General features: G+C 46.9%; 1 protein-coding gene across 1 annotated transcript in view; it reads left to right on the top strand.

The window, feature by feature from the left end:
- pkd1l1 (polycystin 1 like 1, transient receptor potential channel interacting) overlaps positions 1-14,281 on the top strand; it is a 45,082-nt gene that overhangs the window by 28,298 nt on the left and 2,503 nt on the right. Inside the window, exons 40-53 of the mRNA XM_031795299.1 lie at positions 30-124; positions 267-640; positions 794-878; positions 1,065-1,253; positions 1,355-1,473; positions 2,243-2,353; positions 2,475-2,598; positions 2,684-2,767; positions 9,879-10,027; positions 10,380-10,614; positions 12,441-12,545; positions 13,432-13,572; positions 13,654-13,788; positions 14,006-14,260. Coding sequence (XP_031651159.1) covers positions 30-124; positions 267-640; positions 794-878; positions 1,065-1,253; positions 1,355-1,473; positions 2,243-2,353; positions 2,475-2,598; positions 2,684-2,767; positions 9,879-10,027; positions 10,380-10,614; positions 12,441-12,545; positions 13,432-13,572; positions 13,654-13,788; positions 14,006-14,260 — 2,201 coding nt within the window. The remainder of the gene's footprint in view (positions 1-29; positions 125-266; positions 641-793; positions 879-1,064; positions 1,254-1,354; positions 1,474-2,242; positions 2,354-2,474; positions 2,599-2,683; positions 2,768-9,878; positions 10,028-10,379; positions 10,615-12,440; positions 12,546-13,431; positions 13,573-13,653; positions 13,789-14,005; positions 14,261-14,281) is intronic.

The following is a 14,281-nucleotide window of genomic DNA, read 5'->3' as shown; positions in this document are numbered from 1 at the left end:
CTATCTGTAATCTCTCTCTTTCCCCCAAGCTGATGCGCTGATTGTGAGTGACTGTGTGTTTGACTCTCTCTCCTGGAACAATCTGCAGCAGTGTGCACAGGAGGCCTGGAGGAAGAAATATGAGGTGACACACTCTTCCTGTTCTTACACACATTTGGGAAAATATGTGTTTGGCTTCTATTAGATTTCCATTTTACCTATTAGATATTATATTTGTTTACTTAATATTAGCTATCATGTTCCTCTCTCTATCTCTCATGTCTCAGGGCTCAGTGCCGAATAGGGATCTGGTAACTCAAAGAGGAGATCTGGTAATACGGCGCAGTCAGGATCTGGTAAGGGATCTGCTGACCCAGGAGAAAGTCTCCTCAGATTGCAACTCCAGTGGTTTTGACAACAGCTTGCTTGGCAGATTGCTAGGCAACAGTGTCCCAGACAACAACAGCGTTAGCAAGGAGAGGGATCGTAACCTCAACGATAGCTCCAAACTGCTAGGCACCAACCAGGTGGGCAACAGTACCAGCAGATGCTTAGGGGGCAGGCTCAGCCCTCTACCCCGCTGGAGTCACCTCCTAGCCTGGGTACTGTGTTTGGCCCTGGGCCTCTCCTCTCTAGTGGTCACTATCGTCTTGGGGATCAGGTTAGTACATAAGACAAGGTAGCTATCATACTGTATTATAGAGTGATACAAATTATTACAAGTGATACATTTGGTACAAGTTATTTACCAGGGCATTATTGTTTTTGTGTGCGTGTGTGTGAATGCGTGTGTATCTGTGTGTGCGTATGTTAGGTTCAGCAGCAGTAAGACTTTACTGTGGATCCATTCTGTCTTCTTCTCCCTGCTCTCCTGTGTCTTCCTCATCCAGCCAGCCGTGGTAAACCAAACCCCAACGAACAAAACACAAACCCAACCTACCATGAACCCCTACTTAACCCAAACCCAGCCCAACACAAATATAAAGCTAACCTTTGCAAACCAAAAGTGGTTGCCGTCAATAATTTACTATTGACTTACTCAGAAAAACATTGATGGAATTGGTCTGTTTGATTTTCTTTTCTAGATCCTTGCCGTGGCTGTGGTGGTCTCCTTCTGGCGCAGGAAGCGTCCAGACTTCTCAAGTTTCTCAGGAGTTCCTGGGTTTCAGGCAGAAACTCTGAAACTGTGGACCCAAGATGGCTCCTGTGTCCCAGAGCTCTTCCTGCTCAGCCCTCCTCATCCGCCCCAGGAGAGATGCTCTCACTTTGACAGGGTAACAACATCATCCTACTCTAACAGACGATCAACTGCTCTGGTTGTATTCCATATTATTTAAGAATATATTAAGACAAGTCTTTGCTGTGTTATTGACAGGTGCTGGCGGCCCGTCAGAGGGCTCGGTATCTGCGTCTGGTACGCCCACCCACTTCTGGGGAGCTGAGGAGGACAGGGGGGAGGAAGAGGAGAGAAACACTCATTCGCAAAACACTCAGGTGTGTGTATGTGTGTGTGTGTGCCTGCGTATATATGTGTGTGTGTTTCTGACCCAGTCTGTTCCCTCCATAGGGAGATGACAGTGTGTTTCTGACCCAGTCTTTTCCCTCCATAGGGAGATGACAGTGTGTTTCTGACCCAGTCTTTTCCCTCCATAGGGAGATGACAGTGTGTTTCTGACCCAGTCTGGTCCCTCCATAGGGAGATGAAAGTGTGTTTCTGACCCAGTCTGGTCCCTCCATAGGGAGATGACAGTGTGTTTCTGACCCAGTCTTTTCCCTCCATAGGGAGATGACAGTGTGTTTCTGACCCAGTCTGGTCCATCCATAGGGAGATGACAGTGTGTTTCTGACCCAGTCTGGTCCCTCCATAGGGAGATGACAGTGTGTTTCTGACCCAGTCTGGTCCCTCCATAGGTGTGTGTATATATATGTGTGTGTTTCTGACCCAGTCTGGTCCCTCCATAGGGAGAGGACAGTGTGTTTCTGACCCAGTCTGGTCCCTCCATAGGGAGAGGCCAGTGTGTTTCTGACCCAGTCTGTTCCCTCCATAGGGAGATGACAGTGTGTTTCTGACCCAGTCTGGTCCCTCCATAGGGAGAGGACAGTGTGCTTCTGACCCAGTCTGGTCCCTCCATAGGGAGAGGACAGTGTGTTTCTGACCCAGTCTGGCCCCTCCATAGGGAGATGGCCGTGTGTTTCTGACCCAGTCTGTTCCCTCCATAGGGAGATGGCCGTGTGTTTCTGACCCAGTCTGTTCCCTCCATAGGGAGATGACAGTGTGTGTCTCCATGCTGTTCCTCCTACTGTGTGTAACCTATGGCAGCTCCTTTAGAGACCAGTATCACCTCAACCATGCCGTCCGAACACAGTTCACCAGGTAGGAGGGAAACAGGAATATTATCCCTTGTATCTGCAGTTTGTTGCTTGTTGTTAGCATATTCATATATGTATACATTTTCACGATCAGTATGAAACTATTTTTTTTCAACAAAATTTAGGAGCCCACATAACCCCTTCCTGTCCATCCAAACGCATGAGGAGTGGTGGAACTGGACCTTAACCAGTGTACTGGATGGTCTGGTCTGGGACAACTGGTATAACAACATATCAGCAACTGGGAAGGTGTGTGTGTGTGTGTGTGTGTGTGTGTGTGTGTGTGTGTGTGTGTGTGTGTGTTTTACACCCTCTTTATCTCCCCTCATGACAGGCAGGTGCTGTCCAGGGAACATGTATTCTGATAGGAGAGCCCATCTTGAGGAAGATTGATGTTTCCAACGCATCCCAATGCCAGGTAAACCAGGGGGAATGGACACATCTCATTTAACTGACCGGAAAAACACTGGGGACTATTAAATGTTGACGTTTAAATGGCTAGGAATTACTCTGTTTTTTTATCCTCTGTAAAACTGCAGGTTCACTTGTCCACCAGCAGGGGGTAGTGTAGTCAACATGGAGTGTATTTGAGGAATTCAAATCAAAGGAAATGACATTTTCACATGTGCCAAATACAACTGGTGTAGACTTTACCGTGAAATGTGTATATGAGCCCATTCCCAACAATGCATATTTAAAAAGTAAGAACTTTTTCAAAAAATACAAAAGGAAATAGTAGCACAATAAAATAATAACGAGACTATATACAAGGAGTACTGGTATTGAGTCAATTAGCAGGGGTTAGAGGTAGTTGAGGTAATATATACATGTAGGTAGAGGTAGAACGTGACTAAGCAATCAGGATATACAATAAACAGAGTAGCAGCAGTGTATGTAAAGAGTATGAAAGAGTGTGAAAGTGTCTATGTGTGAGTGTGTGTGTGTTTTGTGTGTGAGCGTATGTAGTCTATGTATGTGTGTGTGTTGGAGTGTCAGTGTAGTATGTGTGGGTAGAGTCCAGTGAGTGTCAGTGTAGTATGTGTGGGTAGAGTCCAGTGAGTGTCAGTGTAGTATGTGTGGGTAGAGTCCAGTGAGTGTCAGTGTAGTATGTGTGGGTAGAGTCCAGTGAGTGTCAGTGTAGTATGTGTGGGTAGAGTCCAGTGAGTGTCAGTGTAGTATGTGTGGGTAGAGTCCAGTGAGTGTCAGTGTAGTATGTGTGGGTAGAGTCCAGTGAGTGTCAGTGTAGTATGTGTGGGTAGAGTCCAGTGAGTGTCAGTGTAGTATGTGTGGGTAGAGTCCAGTGAGTGTCAGTGTAGTATGTGTGGGTAGAGTCCAGTGAGTGTCAGTGTAGTATGTGTGGGTAGAGTCCAGTGAGTGTCAGTGTAGTATGTGTGGGTAGAGTCCAGTGAGTGTCAGTGTAGTATGTGTGGGTAGAGTCCAGTGAGTGTCAGTGTAGTATGTGTGGGTAGAGTCCAGTGAGTGTCAGTGTAGTATGTGTGGGTAGAGTCCAGTGAGTGTCAGTGTAGTATGTGTGGGTAGAGTCCAGTGAGTGTCAGTGTAGTATGTGTGGGTAGAGTCCAGTGAGTGTCAGTGTAGTATGTGTGGGTAGAGTCCAGTGAGTGTCAGTGTAGTATGTGTGGGTAGAGTCCAGTGAGTGTCAGTGTAGTATGTGTGGGTAGAGTCCAGTGAGTGTCAGTGTAGTATGTGTGGGTAGAGTCCAGTGAGTGTCAGTGTAGTATGTGTGGGTAGAGTCCAGTGAGTGTCAGTGTAGTATGTGTGGGTAGAGTCCAGTGAGTGTCAGTGTAGTATGTGTGGGTAGAGTCCAGTGAGTGTCAGTGTAGTATGTGTGGGTAGAGTCCAGTGAGTGTCAGTGTAGTATGTGTGGGTAGAGTCCAGTGAGTGTCAGTGTAGTATGTGTGGGTAGAGTCCAGTGAGTGTCAGTGTAGTATGTGTGGGTAGAGTCCAGTGAGTGTCAGTGTAGTATGTGTGGGTAGAGTCCAGTGAGTGTCAGTGTAGTATGTGTGGGTAGAGTCCAGTGAGTGTCAGTGTAGTATGTGTGGGTAGAGTCCAGTGAGTGTCAGTGTAGTATGTGTGGGTAGAGTCCAGTGAGTGTCAGTGTAGTATGTGTGGGTAGAGTCCAGTGAGTGTCAGTGTAGTATGTGTGGGTAGAGTCCAGTGAGTGTCAGTGTAGTATGTGTGGGTAGAGTCCAGTGAGTGTCAGTGTAGTATGTGTGGGTAGAGTCCAGTGAGTGTCAGTGTAGTATGTGTGGGTAGAGTCCAGTGAGTGTCAGTGTAGTATGTGTGGGTAGAGTCCAGTGAGTGTCAGTGTAGTATGTGTGGGTAGAGTCCAGTGAGTGTCAGTGTAGTATGTGTGGGTAGAGTCCAGTGAGTGTCAGTGTAGTATGTGTGGGTAGAGTCCAGTGAGTGTCAGTGTAGTATGTGTGGGTAGAGTCCAGTGAGTGTCAGTGTAGTATGTGTGGGTAGAGTCCAGTGAGTGTCAGTGTAGTATGTGTGGGTAGAGTCCAGTGAGTGTCAGTGTAGTATGTGTGGGTAGAGTCCAGTGAGTGTCAGTGTAGTATGTGTGGGTAGAGTCCAGTGAGTGTCAGTGTAGTATGTGTGGGTAGAGTCCAGTGAGTGTCAGTGTAGTATGTGTGGGTAGAGTCCAGTGAGTGTCAGTGTAGTATGTGTGGGTAGAGTCCAGTGAGTGTCAGTGTAGTATGTGTGGGTAGAGTCCAGTGAGTGTCAGTGTAGTATGTGTGGGTAGAGTCCAGTGAGTGTCAGTGTAGTATGTGTGGGTAGAGTCCAGTGAGTGTCAGTGTAGTATGTGTGGGTAGAGTCCAGTGAGTGTCAGTGTAGTATGTGTGGGTAGAGTCCAGTGAGTGTCAGTGTAGTATGTGTGGGTAGAGTCCAGTGAGTGTCAGTGTAGTATGTGTGGGTAGAGTCCAGTGAGTGTCAGTGTAGTATGTGTGGGTAGAGTCCAGTGAGTGTCAGTGTAGTATGTGTGGGTAGAGTCCAGTGAGTGTCAGTGTAGTATGTGTGGGTAGAGTCCAGTGAGTGTCAGTGTAGTATGTGTGGGTAGAGTCCAGTGAGTGTCAGTGTAGTATGTGTGGGTAGAGTCCAGTGAGTGTCAGTGTAGTATGTGTGGGTAGAGTCCAGTGAGTGTCAGTGTAGTATGTGTGGGTAGAGTCCAGTGAGTGTCAGTGTAGTATGTGTGGGTAGAGTCCAGTGAGTGTCAGTGTAGTATGTGTGGGTAGAGTCCAGTGAGTGTCAGTGTAGTATGTGTGGGTAGAGTCCAGTGAGTGTCAGTGTAGTATGTGTGGGTAGAGTCCAGTGAGTGTCAGTGTAGTATGTGTGGGTAGAGTCCAGTGAGTGTCAGTGTAGTATGTGTGGGTAGAGTCCAGTGAGTGTCAGTGTAGTATGTGTGGGTAGAGTCCAGTGAGTGTCAGTGTAGTATGTGTGGGTAGAGTCCAGTGAGTGTCAGTGTAGTATGTGTGGGTAGAGTCCAGTGAGTGTCAGTGTAGTATGTGTGGGTAGAGTCCAGTGAGTGTCAGTGTAGTATGTGTGGGTAGAGTCCAGTGAGTGTCAGTGTAGTATGTGTGGGGTAGAGTCCAGTGAGTGTCAGTGTAGTATGGTGTGAGGTAGAGTCCAGTGAGTGTCAGTGTAGTATGTGTGGGTAGAGTCCAGTGAGTGTCAGTGTAGTATGTGTGGGTAGAGTCCAGTGAGTGTCAGTGTAGTATGTGTGGGTAGAGTCCAGTGAGTGTCAGTGTAGTATGTGTGGGTAGAGTCCAGTGAGTGTCAGTGTAGTATGTGTGGGTAGAGTCCAGTGAGTGTCAGTGTAGTATGTGTGGGTAGAGTCCAGTGAGTGTCAGTGTAGTATGTGTGGGTAGAGTCCAGTGAGTGTCAGTGTAGTATGTGTGGGTAGAGTCCAGTGAGTGTCAGTGTAGTATGTGTGGGTAGAGTCCAGTGAGTGTCAGTGTAGTATGTGTGGGTAGAGTCCAGTGAGTGTCAGTGTAGTATGTGTGGGTAGATCCAGTGAGTGTCAGTGTAGTATGTTGGGTAGAGTCCAGTGAGTGTCAGTGGTAGTATGTGTGGGTAGAGTCCAGTGAGTGTCAGTGTAGTATGTGTGGGTAGAGTCCAGTGAGTGTCAGTGTAGTATGTGTGGGTAGAGTCCAGTGAGTGTCAGTGTAGTATGTGTGGGTAGAGTCCAGTGAGTGTCAGTGTAGTATGTGTGGGTAGAGTCCAGTGAGTGTCAGTGTAGTATGTGTGGGTAGAGTCCAGTGAGTGTCAGTGTAGTATGTGTGGGTAGAGTCCAGTGAGTGTCAGTGTAGTATGTGTGGGTAGAGTCCAGTGAGTGTCAGTGTAGTATGTGTGGGTAGAGTCCAGTGAGTGTCAGTGTAGTATGTGTGGGTAGAGTCCAGTGAGTGTCAGTGTAGTATGTGTGGGTAGAGTCCAGTGAGTGTCAGTGTAGTATGTGTGGGTAGAGTCCAGTGAGTGTCAGTGTAGTATGTGTGGGTAGAGTCCAGTGAGTGTCAGTGTAGTATGTGTGGGTAGAGTCCAGTGAGTGTCAGTGTAGTATGTGTGGGTAGAGTCCAGTGAGTGTCAGTGTAGTATGTGTGGGTAGAGTCCAGTGAGTGTCAGTGTAGTATGTGTGGGTAGAGTCCAGTGAGTGTCAGTGTAGTATGTGTGGGTAGAGTCCAGTGAGTGTCAGTGTAGTATGTGTGGGTAGAGTCCAGTGAGTGTCAGTGTAGTATGTGTGGGTAGAGTCCAGTGAGTGTCAGTGTAGTATGTGTGGGTAGAGTCCAGTGAGTGTCAGTGTAGTATGTGTGGGTAGAGTCCAGTGAGTGTCAGTGTAGTATGTGTGGGTAGAGTCCAGTGAGTGTCAGTGTAGTATGTGTGGGTAGAGTCCAGTGAGTGTCAGTGTAGTATGTGTGGGTAGAGTCCAGTGAGTGTCAGTGTAGTATGTGTGGGTAGAGTCCAGTGAGTGTCAGTGTAGTATGTGTGGGTAGAGTCCAGTGAGTGTCAGTGTAGTATGTGTGGGTAGAGTCCAGTGAGTGTCAGTGTAGTATGTGTGGGTAGAGTCCAGTGAGTGTCAGTGTAGTATGTGTGGGTAGAGTCCAGTGAGTGTCAGTGTAGTATGTGTGGGTAGAGTCCAGTGAGTGTCAGTGTAGTATGTGTGGGTAGAGTCCAGTGAGTGTCAGTGTAGTATGTGTGGGTAGAGTCCAGTGAGTGTCAGTGTAGTATGTGTGGGTAGAGTCCAGTGAGTGTCAGTGTAGTATGTGTGGGTAGAGTCCAGTGAGTGTCAGTGTAGTATGTGTGGGTAGAGTCCAGTGAGTGTCAGTGTAGTATGTGTGGGTAGAGTCCAGTGAGTGTCAGTGTAGTATGTGTGGGTAGAGTCCAGTGAGTGTCAGTGTAGTATGTGTGGGTAGAGTCCAGTGAGTGTCAGTGTAGTATGTATGGGTAGAGTCCAGTGAGTGTCAGTGTAGTATGTGTGGGTAGAGTCCAGTGAGTGTCAGTGTAGTATGTGTGGGTAGAGTCCAGTGAGTGTGCATAGAGTTGGTCAATATAAATAGTCACTACAGTCTGTAGCGCCATACATTCTGATGCCAAGCAGTTTCCATACAAGCAGTGTTGTAGCCAGTCAAGATGCTCTCAATGGTGCAGCTGTAGAACTTTTTGAGGATTTGAGGGCCCATGTCAAATCTTTTCAGCCTCCTGAGGGGGAAGAGGCGTTGTCATGTCCTCTTCACAACTGTGTTGGTGGGTTCGGACCATGATAGATCCTTAGTGATGTGGACACCGAGGAACTTGATGCTCTCAACCTGCTCCACTACAGCCCTTTCGTTGTGAATGGGGGCGTGCTCTGCCCTCCGTTTCCTGTAGTTCACGATCAGCTCCTTTGTCTTGCTGACGTTGAGGGAGAGGTTGTTGTCCTGGCAGCACACTGCCAGGTCTCTGACCTCCTTCATATAGTCTATAGTCTCATCGTTGTTGGTGATCAGGACTACCACCTTTGTGTCGTCGGCAAACTTAATGATGTTGGAGTCGTGTGCAGCCACACAGTCGTGGGTGAACAGGGAGTACATGACTAAATCTGCACCCCTGAAGGGCCCCCGTGTTGAGGGTCAGCATGGCGGATGTGTTGTTGCCTACCCTCACCACCTGGGGCCCGTCAGGAAGTCCAGGATCCAGTTGCAGAGGGAGACATTCAGTCTCAGGGTCCTTTGCTTAGTGGTGAGCTTGGAGGACACTATGGTGTTGAACGCTGAGCTGTAGTCAATGAGCCAGTAGGAGGCACTCTTTCCTCTGGTCTAAAAAATATCCCAATGCCCCAGGGCAGTGATTGGGGACATTGCCCTGTGTAGGGTGCCGTCTTTCGGATGGGACGTTAAATGGGTGTCCTGACTTTCTGAGGTTATTAAAGATCCCATGGCACTTATCGTAAGAGTAGGGGTGTTAACCCCGGTGTCCTGGCTAAATTCCCAATCTGACCCTCAAACCATCACGGTCACCTAATAATCCCCAGTTTACAATTGGCTCATTCATCCCCCTCCTCTCCCCTGTAACTATTCCCCAGGTCATTGCTGCAAATGAGAACGTGTTCTCAGTCAACTTACCTGGTAAAATAACGGATAAATAAAATAAAATAAATAAAATACCTAACCTTAACCCTTACCTTCACTATTCAGAGTTAATGCATAACCTTAACCCTTACCTTCACCATTCAGAGTTAATGCATAACCTTAACCCTTACCTTCACCATTCAGAGTTAATACCTAACCTTAACCCTTACCTTCACCATTCAGAGTTAATACCTAACCTTAACCCTTACCTTCACCATTCAGAGTTAATACCTAACCTTAACCCTTACCTTCACTATTCAGAGTTAATGCATAACCTTAACCCTAACCTTCACCATTCAGAGTTAATGCATAACCTTAACCCTTACCTTCACCATTCAGAGTTAATACCTAACCTTAACCCTTACCTTCACCATTCAGAGTTAATACCTAACCTTAACCCTTACCTTCACCATTCAGAGTTAATACCTAACCTTAACCCTTACCTTCACCATTCAGAGTTAATACCTAACCTTAACCCTTACCTTCACCATTCAGAGTTAATACCTAACCTTAAGAATTCGGAGTTGATGCCTAAACTTATCCTTAAACACTTCGATATTTTACGTTTGGAACAACTTCAAATTTGGCATTTCAGAAACGCGGATGAATGTCAAATTCTGATGTGAGACTGTGAAATCTTGTTGAACAGGTTAACTTGGCGTTCTTGGGCACAGGGACTATGGTGGTCTGCTTGAAACATGTAGGTGTTACATACACAGTATTGCAGTACAGCTCAGATTTGACTGTCTGTGCAATGTGGAATCATAATGTCTATGTATTCCACATTTAATTTTGCTGTGAGTGGTCTACTTTCTTTAGAAACTAGAAAATTAAGTTATTGTCTGTGTGTTTGATAGCTAAATGTATCCTGCTGGGTGAACCCATAACTAACCTCTGACCACCCCTCAGGTGCCTCCTGTAATGGCGACCTTGTTCCCAGAATGCCTCACAGAAAGATTCTCTGGGATGGCGTTACCCATGGAGGTCGGACTTCGTCTCTGCGGTCAACTCCAGTGTTACACAGGAACTGGGACCACAGTACGACTGGGTCTAACACGGTCAGAACACAACATAACCACTCAGCACCATTATCTCAAAGAAACTACCATGTACATGAGTTTCTTTTTTCACATCATGTATGTATCACCAGGCTGTAGCATAACCGGCCGTGATTGGGAGTCCAATAGGTCGGCGCACAATTGGCCCAGCGTCGTACTGGTTTGGCCGTTGTAGGCCGTCATTGTAAATAAGAATTTGTTGTTAACTGACTTGCCTAGGTAAATAAAGGTTAAATAGCTTTTTTAAATGTCTGTTCACCTATTCTACAACATACACCTGAGCTTAGTCTATGATAACAGAAACCATGTTGCTGATGTCACCCTGTCCTCTCTGCTCTAATTTAACGCCCAGGTCAGAGTTTGTGTCCAGGCTAGAATCCCTGAGGTCCGCTGGCTGGCTGGACAGACTAACGGTAGCCATGGCAACCCAGTTCACCCTCTACAGCCCCCCCACCAACCTGTTCAACAGTGTGAACCTGATGGCCGAGAGATTACCTGGTGGAGCTTTGCACACCTCCGCCCGTGTCCAGTCAGCTAGGGTCTACCATTCACCTACTGTATGGGACTACTTCAGTATGGCATGTCAGGTAACACCATAACACTCCTAGTCCCTAGCCCCATCCTCTAACTAACCTCTACCATATCCCCTAACATCTAGCCCAGTGGTGGGAAAGTGTTTGGCTAGAGGGCCACATAGGGACATTTAATAGTGAAGACATCAAAACATGTACTAACCAAAAAAATGTTAAACAAATCAATATATATTTGTGATTTTTTAGATTCTTCAAAGTATCCACCCTTTGCCTTGATGACAGCTTTGCACACTCTTGGCATTTTCTCAACCAGCTTCACCTGGAATGCTTTCCCAACAGTCTTGAAGGAGTTCCCACATATACTGACCACTTGTTTGCTGCTTTTCCTTCACTCTGCGGTCCAACTCATCCCGAACCATCGCAATTGGGTTGAGGTCGGGTGATTGTGTAGGCCAGGTCATCAGATGCAGCACTCCATCACTCTCCTTCTTGATTAAATAGTCCTCACACAGCCCGGAGGTGTGTTGGGTCATTATCCTGTTGAAAAACAAACAGGATTGCATATCGCTGCAGAAAGCTGTGGTAGCCATGCTGGTTAAGTGTGCCTTGAATTCTAAATAAATCACAGACAGTGTCACCAGCAAAGCACCACCACACCATGACACCTCCTCATTCATGCTTCACGGTGGAAAACACACAGAGATCATCCGTTCACTTACTCTGCGTCTCACAAAGACATGGCGGTTGGAACGAAGAATCTCAAATTTGAACTAATCAGACCGAAGGACAGATTTCCACCGGCCTAATGTCCATTGCTCATGTTTCTTACCCCAAGCAAGTCTCTTCTTCTTATTGCTGTCCTTTTAGTAGTGGTTTCTTTGCAGCCATTCAGCCATGAAGGCCTGATTCCCACAGTCTCCTCTGAACAGTTGATGTTGAGATGTGTCTGTTACTTGAACTCTGTGAGGCATTTATTTGGGGTGCAATCTAAGGTGCACTTAACTCTAATGAACTTATCTTCTGCAGCAGAGGTAACTCTGGGTTTTCCTTTCCTGTGACGGTCCTCATGAGAGCCAGTTTCATCATAGCGCTTGATGGTTTTTGCGACTGCACTTGAAGAAACTTTAAAAGTTCTTGAAATGTTCCGCATTGACTGACATTCATGCCTTAAAGTAAAGATGGACTGTTGTTTCTCTTTGCTTATTTGAGCTGTTCTTGCCATAACATGGACTTGGTCTTTTACCAAATAGGGCTATCTTCTGTGTACCACCCCTACCTTGTCACAACACAACTGATTGGCTCAAATGCATTAAGAAGGAAAGAAAGTCCGTATATTAACTTTTAACGAGTCACACCTGTTAATTGAAATGCGTTCCAACACATGAGTGTGCAAAGCTGTCATCAAGGCAAAGGGTGGCTACTTGGAATCATCTCAAATATATTACTACATGATTCCATATGTGTTATTTCATCGTTTTGATGTCTTCATTATCATTCTATAATGTAGAAAATACTAAAAATAAAGAAAAATCCTTGAATGAGTAGGGTTGTCCAAACTTTTGACTGGTACTGTATATTATGTGTTTACTCAAACCTTCTGCGGCCTGGATTGAATGGACTCACGCGCAGGAGTTTTCCCACCCCTGATCTCTTCCCTCCACGAGAACCCCCCACATTCAGTCAGATAGCGTCTGGTCTTCCATCCACTGTCACACAGGACTACTAGCAACAAGCAGTGTGAAGTGAACTGTGAGCAGTGAATTGTGAGCTGAGCTAAAACAGAGGCCCATTCTATTAGTCTTATCTCAGACATGAAGGCCAATGATATCTGAAGGTGAATATGAGCTGTAGCTTTGTTTGCCTTCATCTCTCCTCTCCAGCTCCTTTTTTTCCTCGTCTCTCTGGGCCAGCTCGTCCTCCAGATCTGTTCTGCTGGAGAGAAAGGCATGCTGGGATACTTGAGAGACCCCCAGAGTTGGCTCCAGGTGAGAGAGAACCCCCTCCCTTCTCTCATACAGTATATACAGCAATACATTCTCTGTAAATCTGGGTTTGCTCACTGTAGTTGTCTGAGTCCTCTAGCTCAAGCTAGCCTCTTCATACTCAGTACTAAGCAAACCACACTGAACTTTATACCCTACAAACATTTCTCTCAGTAGGAATTTTCTTTCTGTTTGTTTAGCAATAATAGGTCAGTTTGCCCTTCTCTCTGTCTCCCTCCAGGTCAGTATACTCCTGGTAACCCTTCTCTCTGTCTCCCTCCAGGTCAGTATACTCCTGATAACACCTCTCTGTCTCCCTCCAGGCCAGTATACTCCTGGTAACACTTCTCTCTGTCTCCCTCCAGGCCAGTATACTCCTGGTAACACCTCTCTGACTCCATCCAGGCCAGTATACTCCTGGTAACACCTCTCTGTCTCCATCCAAGCCAGTATACTCCTGGTAACACTTCTCTCTGTCTCCCTCCAGGCCAGTATACTCCTGGTAACACCTCTCTGTCTCCCTCCAGGCTAGTATACTCCTGGTAACACCTCTCTGTCTCCATCCAGACTAGTATACTCCTGGTAACACCTCTCTGTCTCCCTCCAGGCCAGTATACTCCTGGTAACACCTCTCTGTCTCCCTCCAGGCCAGTATACTCCTGGTAACACCTCTCTGTCTCCATCCAGGCTAGTATACTCCTGGTAACCCTTCTCTCTGTCTCCCTCCAGGTCAGTATACTCCTGGTAACACCTCTCTGTCTCCCTCCAGGCCAGTATACTCCTGGTAACACCTCTCTGTCTCCCTCCAGGCTAGTATACTCCTGGTAACACCTCTCTGTCTCCCTCCAGGCCAGTATACTCCTGGTAACACCTCTCTGTCTCCCTCCAGGCCAGTATACTCCTGGTAACCCTGGTGTACTACATATACTACATCTATCAGTCCATTCTGAATCTGGAGGTCGTTGACCTGCTGCAGCTACACGACTTTAAGATGCATGTGGATGTCAGCTTACTGTCTACCTGGGAACAGGTGAGAATGGGAGAGAGTGAGGTGTATGTGTGTAAGATGATGATGATGATGATGATGATGATGAGTCCTCTGTATCTCCAGCACACCCATACACTGCGTGGCATACTGCTCTTCCTCCTGGTGGTGCGGTGTATGTGTTTGTCGGGGGTTAACAGAACCATGGCCGCCTCAGTGACTCTACTCAGACTCGCCTTCTCCAGACTTCTCTGGCCAATGGTAAACAACCAACAGACACTGCAACCTTTCACCTTCTACCTTAACTACAAACAGTCCACATGGAAACTATTTAAAATATAATAATCCTAATTTAAATGTTTTTTAAAGAAGTTTCAATTAACAGTTCAGTACTTCAGGTAAAAGTTAATTGGTTAAAATTCACCCTTTGTTTCTAGAGTGTGTCCTAATGTTTATACCGTTTCTATTCCGTCCCCAGCTGTCAGGAGTTGTTCTGTTGGTGGCTCTGTCCTCTGTGGGAAACCTGCTGCTCCTGAGGAGGTCCTGGGGGTCCAGCTCCCTGCCCCACTCCGTCTTCACACTCCTGTCTCTCTCCAGGGGCCAATTGGGCTCCCGGGCCCCCTCCCTGCCTGTGGCCTCTCAGCCCCACCAGCTCCACAGCCCCAACAGCCTGTCTTTGTCTTTCTACCATGGAGCTCTCTGTCTCACCCTCACTATGGCCTGGACAGCAGTGGTACTCATTAAACTTTTTGAA

The sequence above is a fragment of the Oncorhynchus kisutch genome, linkage group LG18, assembly GCF_002021735.2.
Source record: "Oncorhynchus kisutch isolate 150728-3 linkage group LG18, Okis_V2, whole genome shotgun sequence".
Taxonomy (NCBI): Eukaryota; Metazoa; Chordata; class Actinopteri; order Salmoniformes; family Salmonidae; genus Oncorhynchus; species Oncorhynchus kisutch.
Note: the sequence above shows the minus strand (reverse complement) of the source record. Positions and strands in the feature narration are given on the sequence as shown.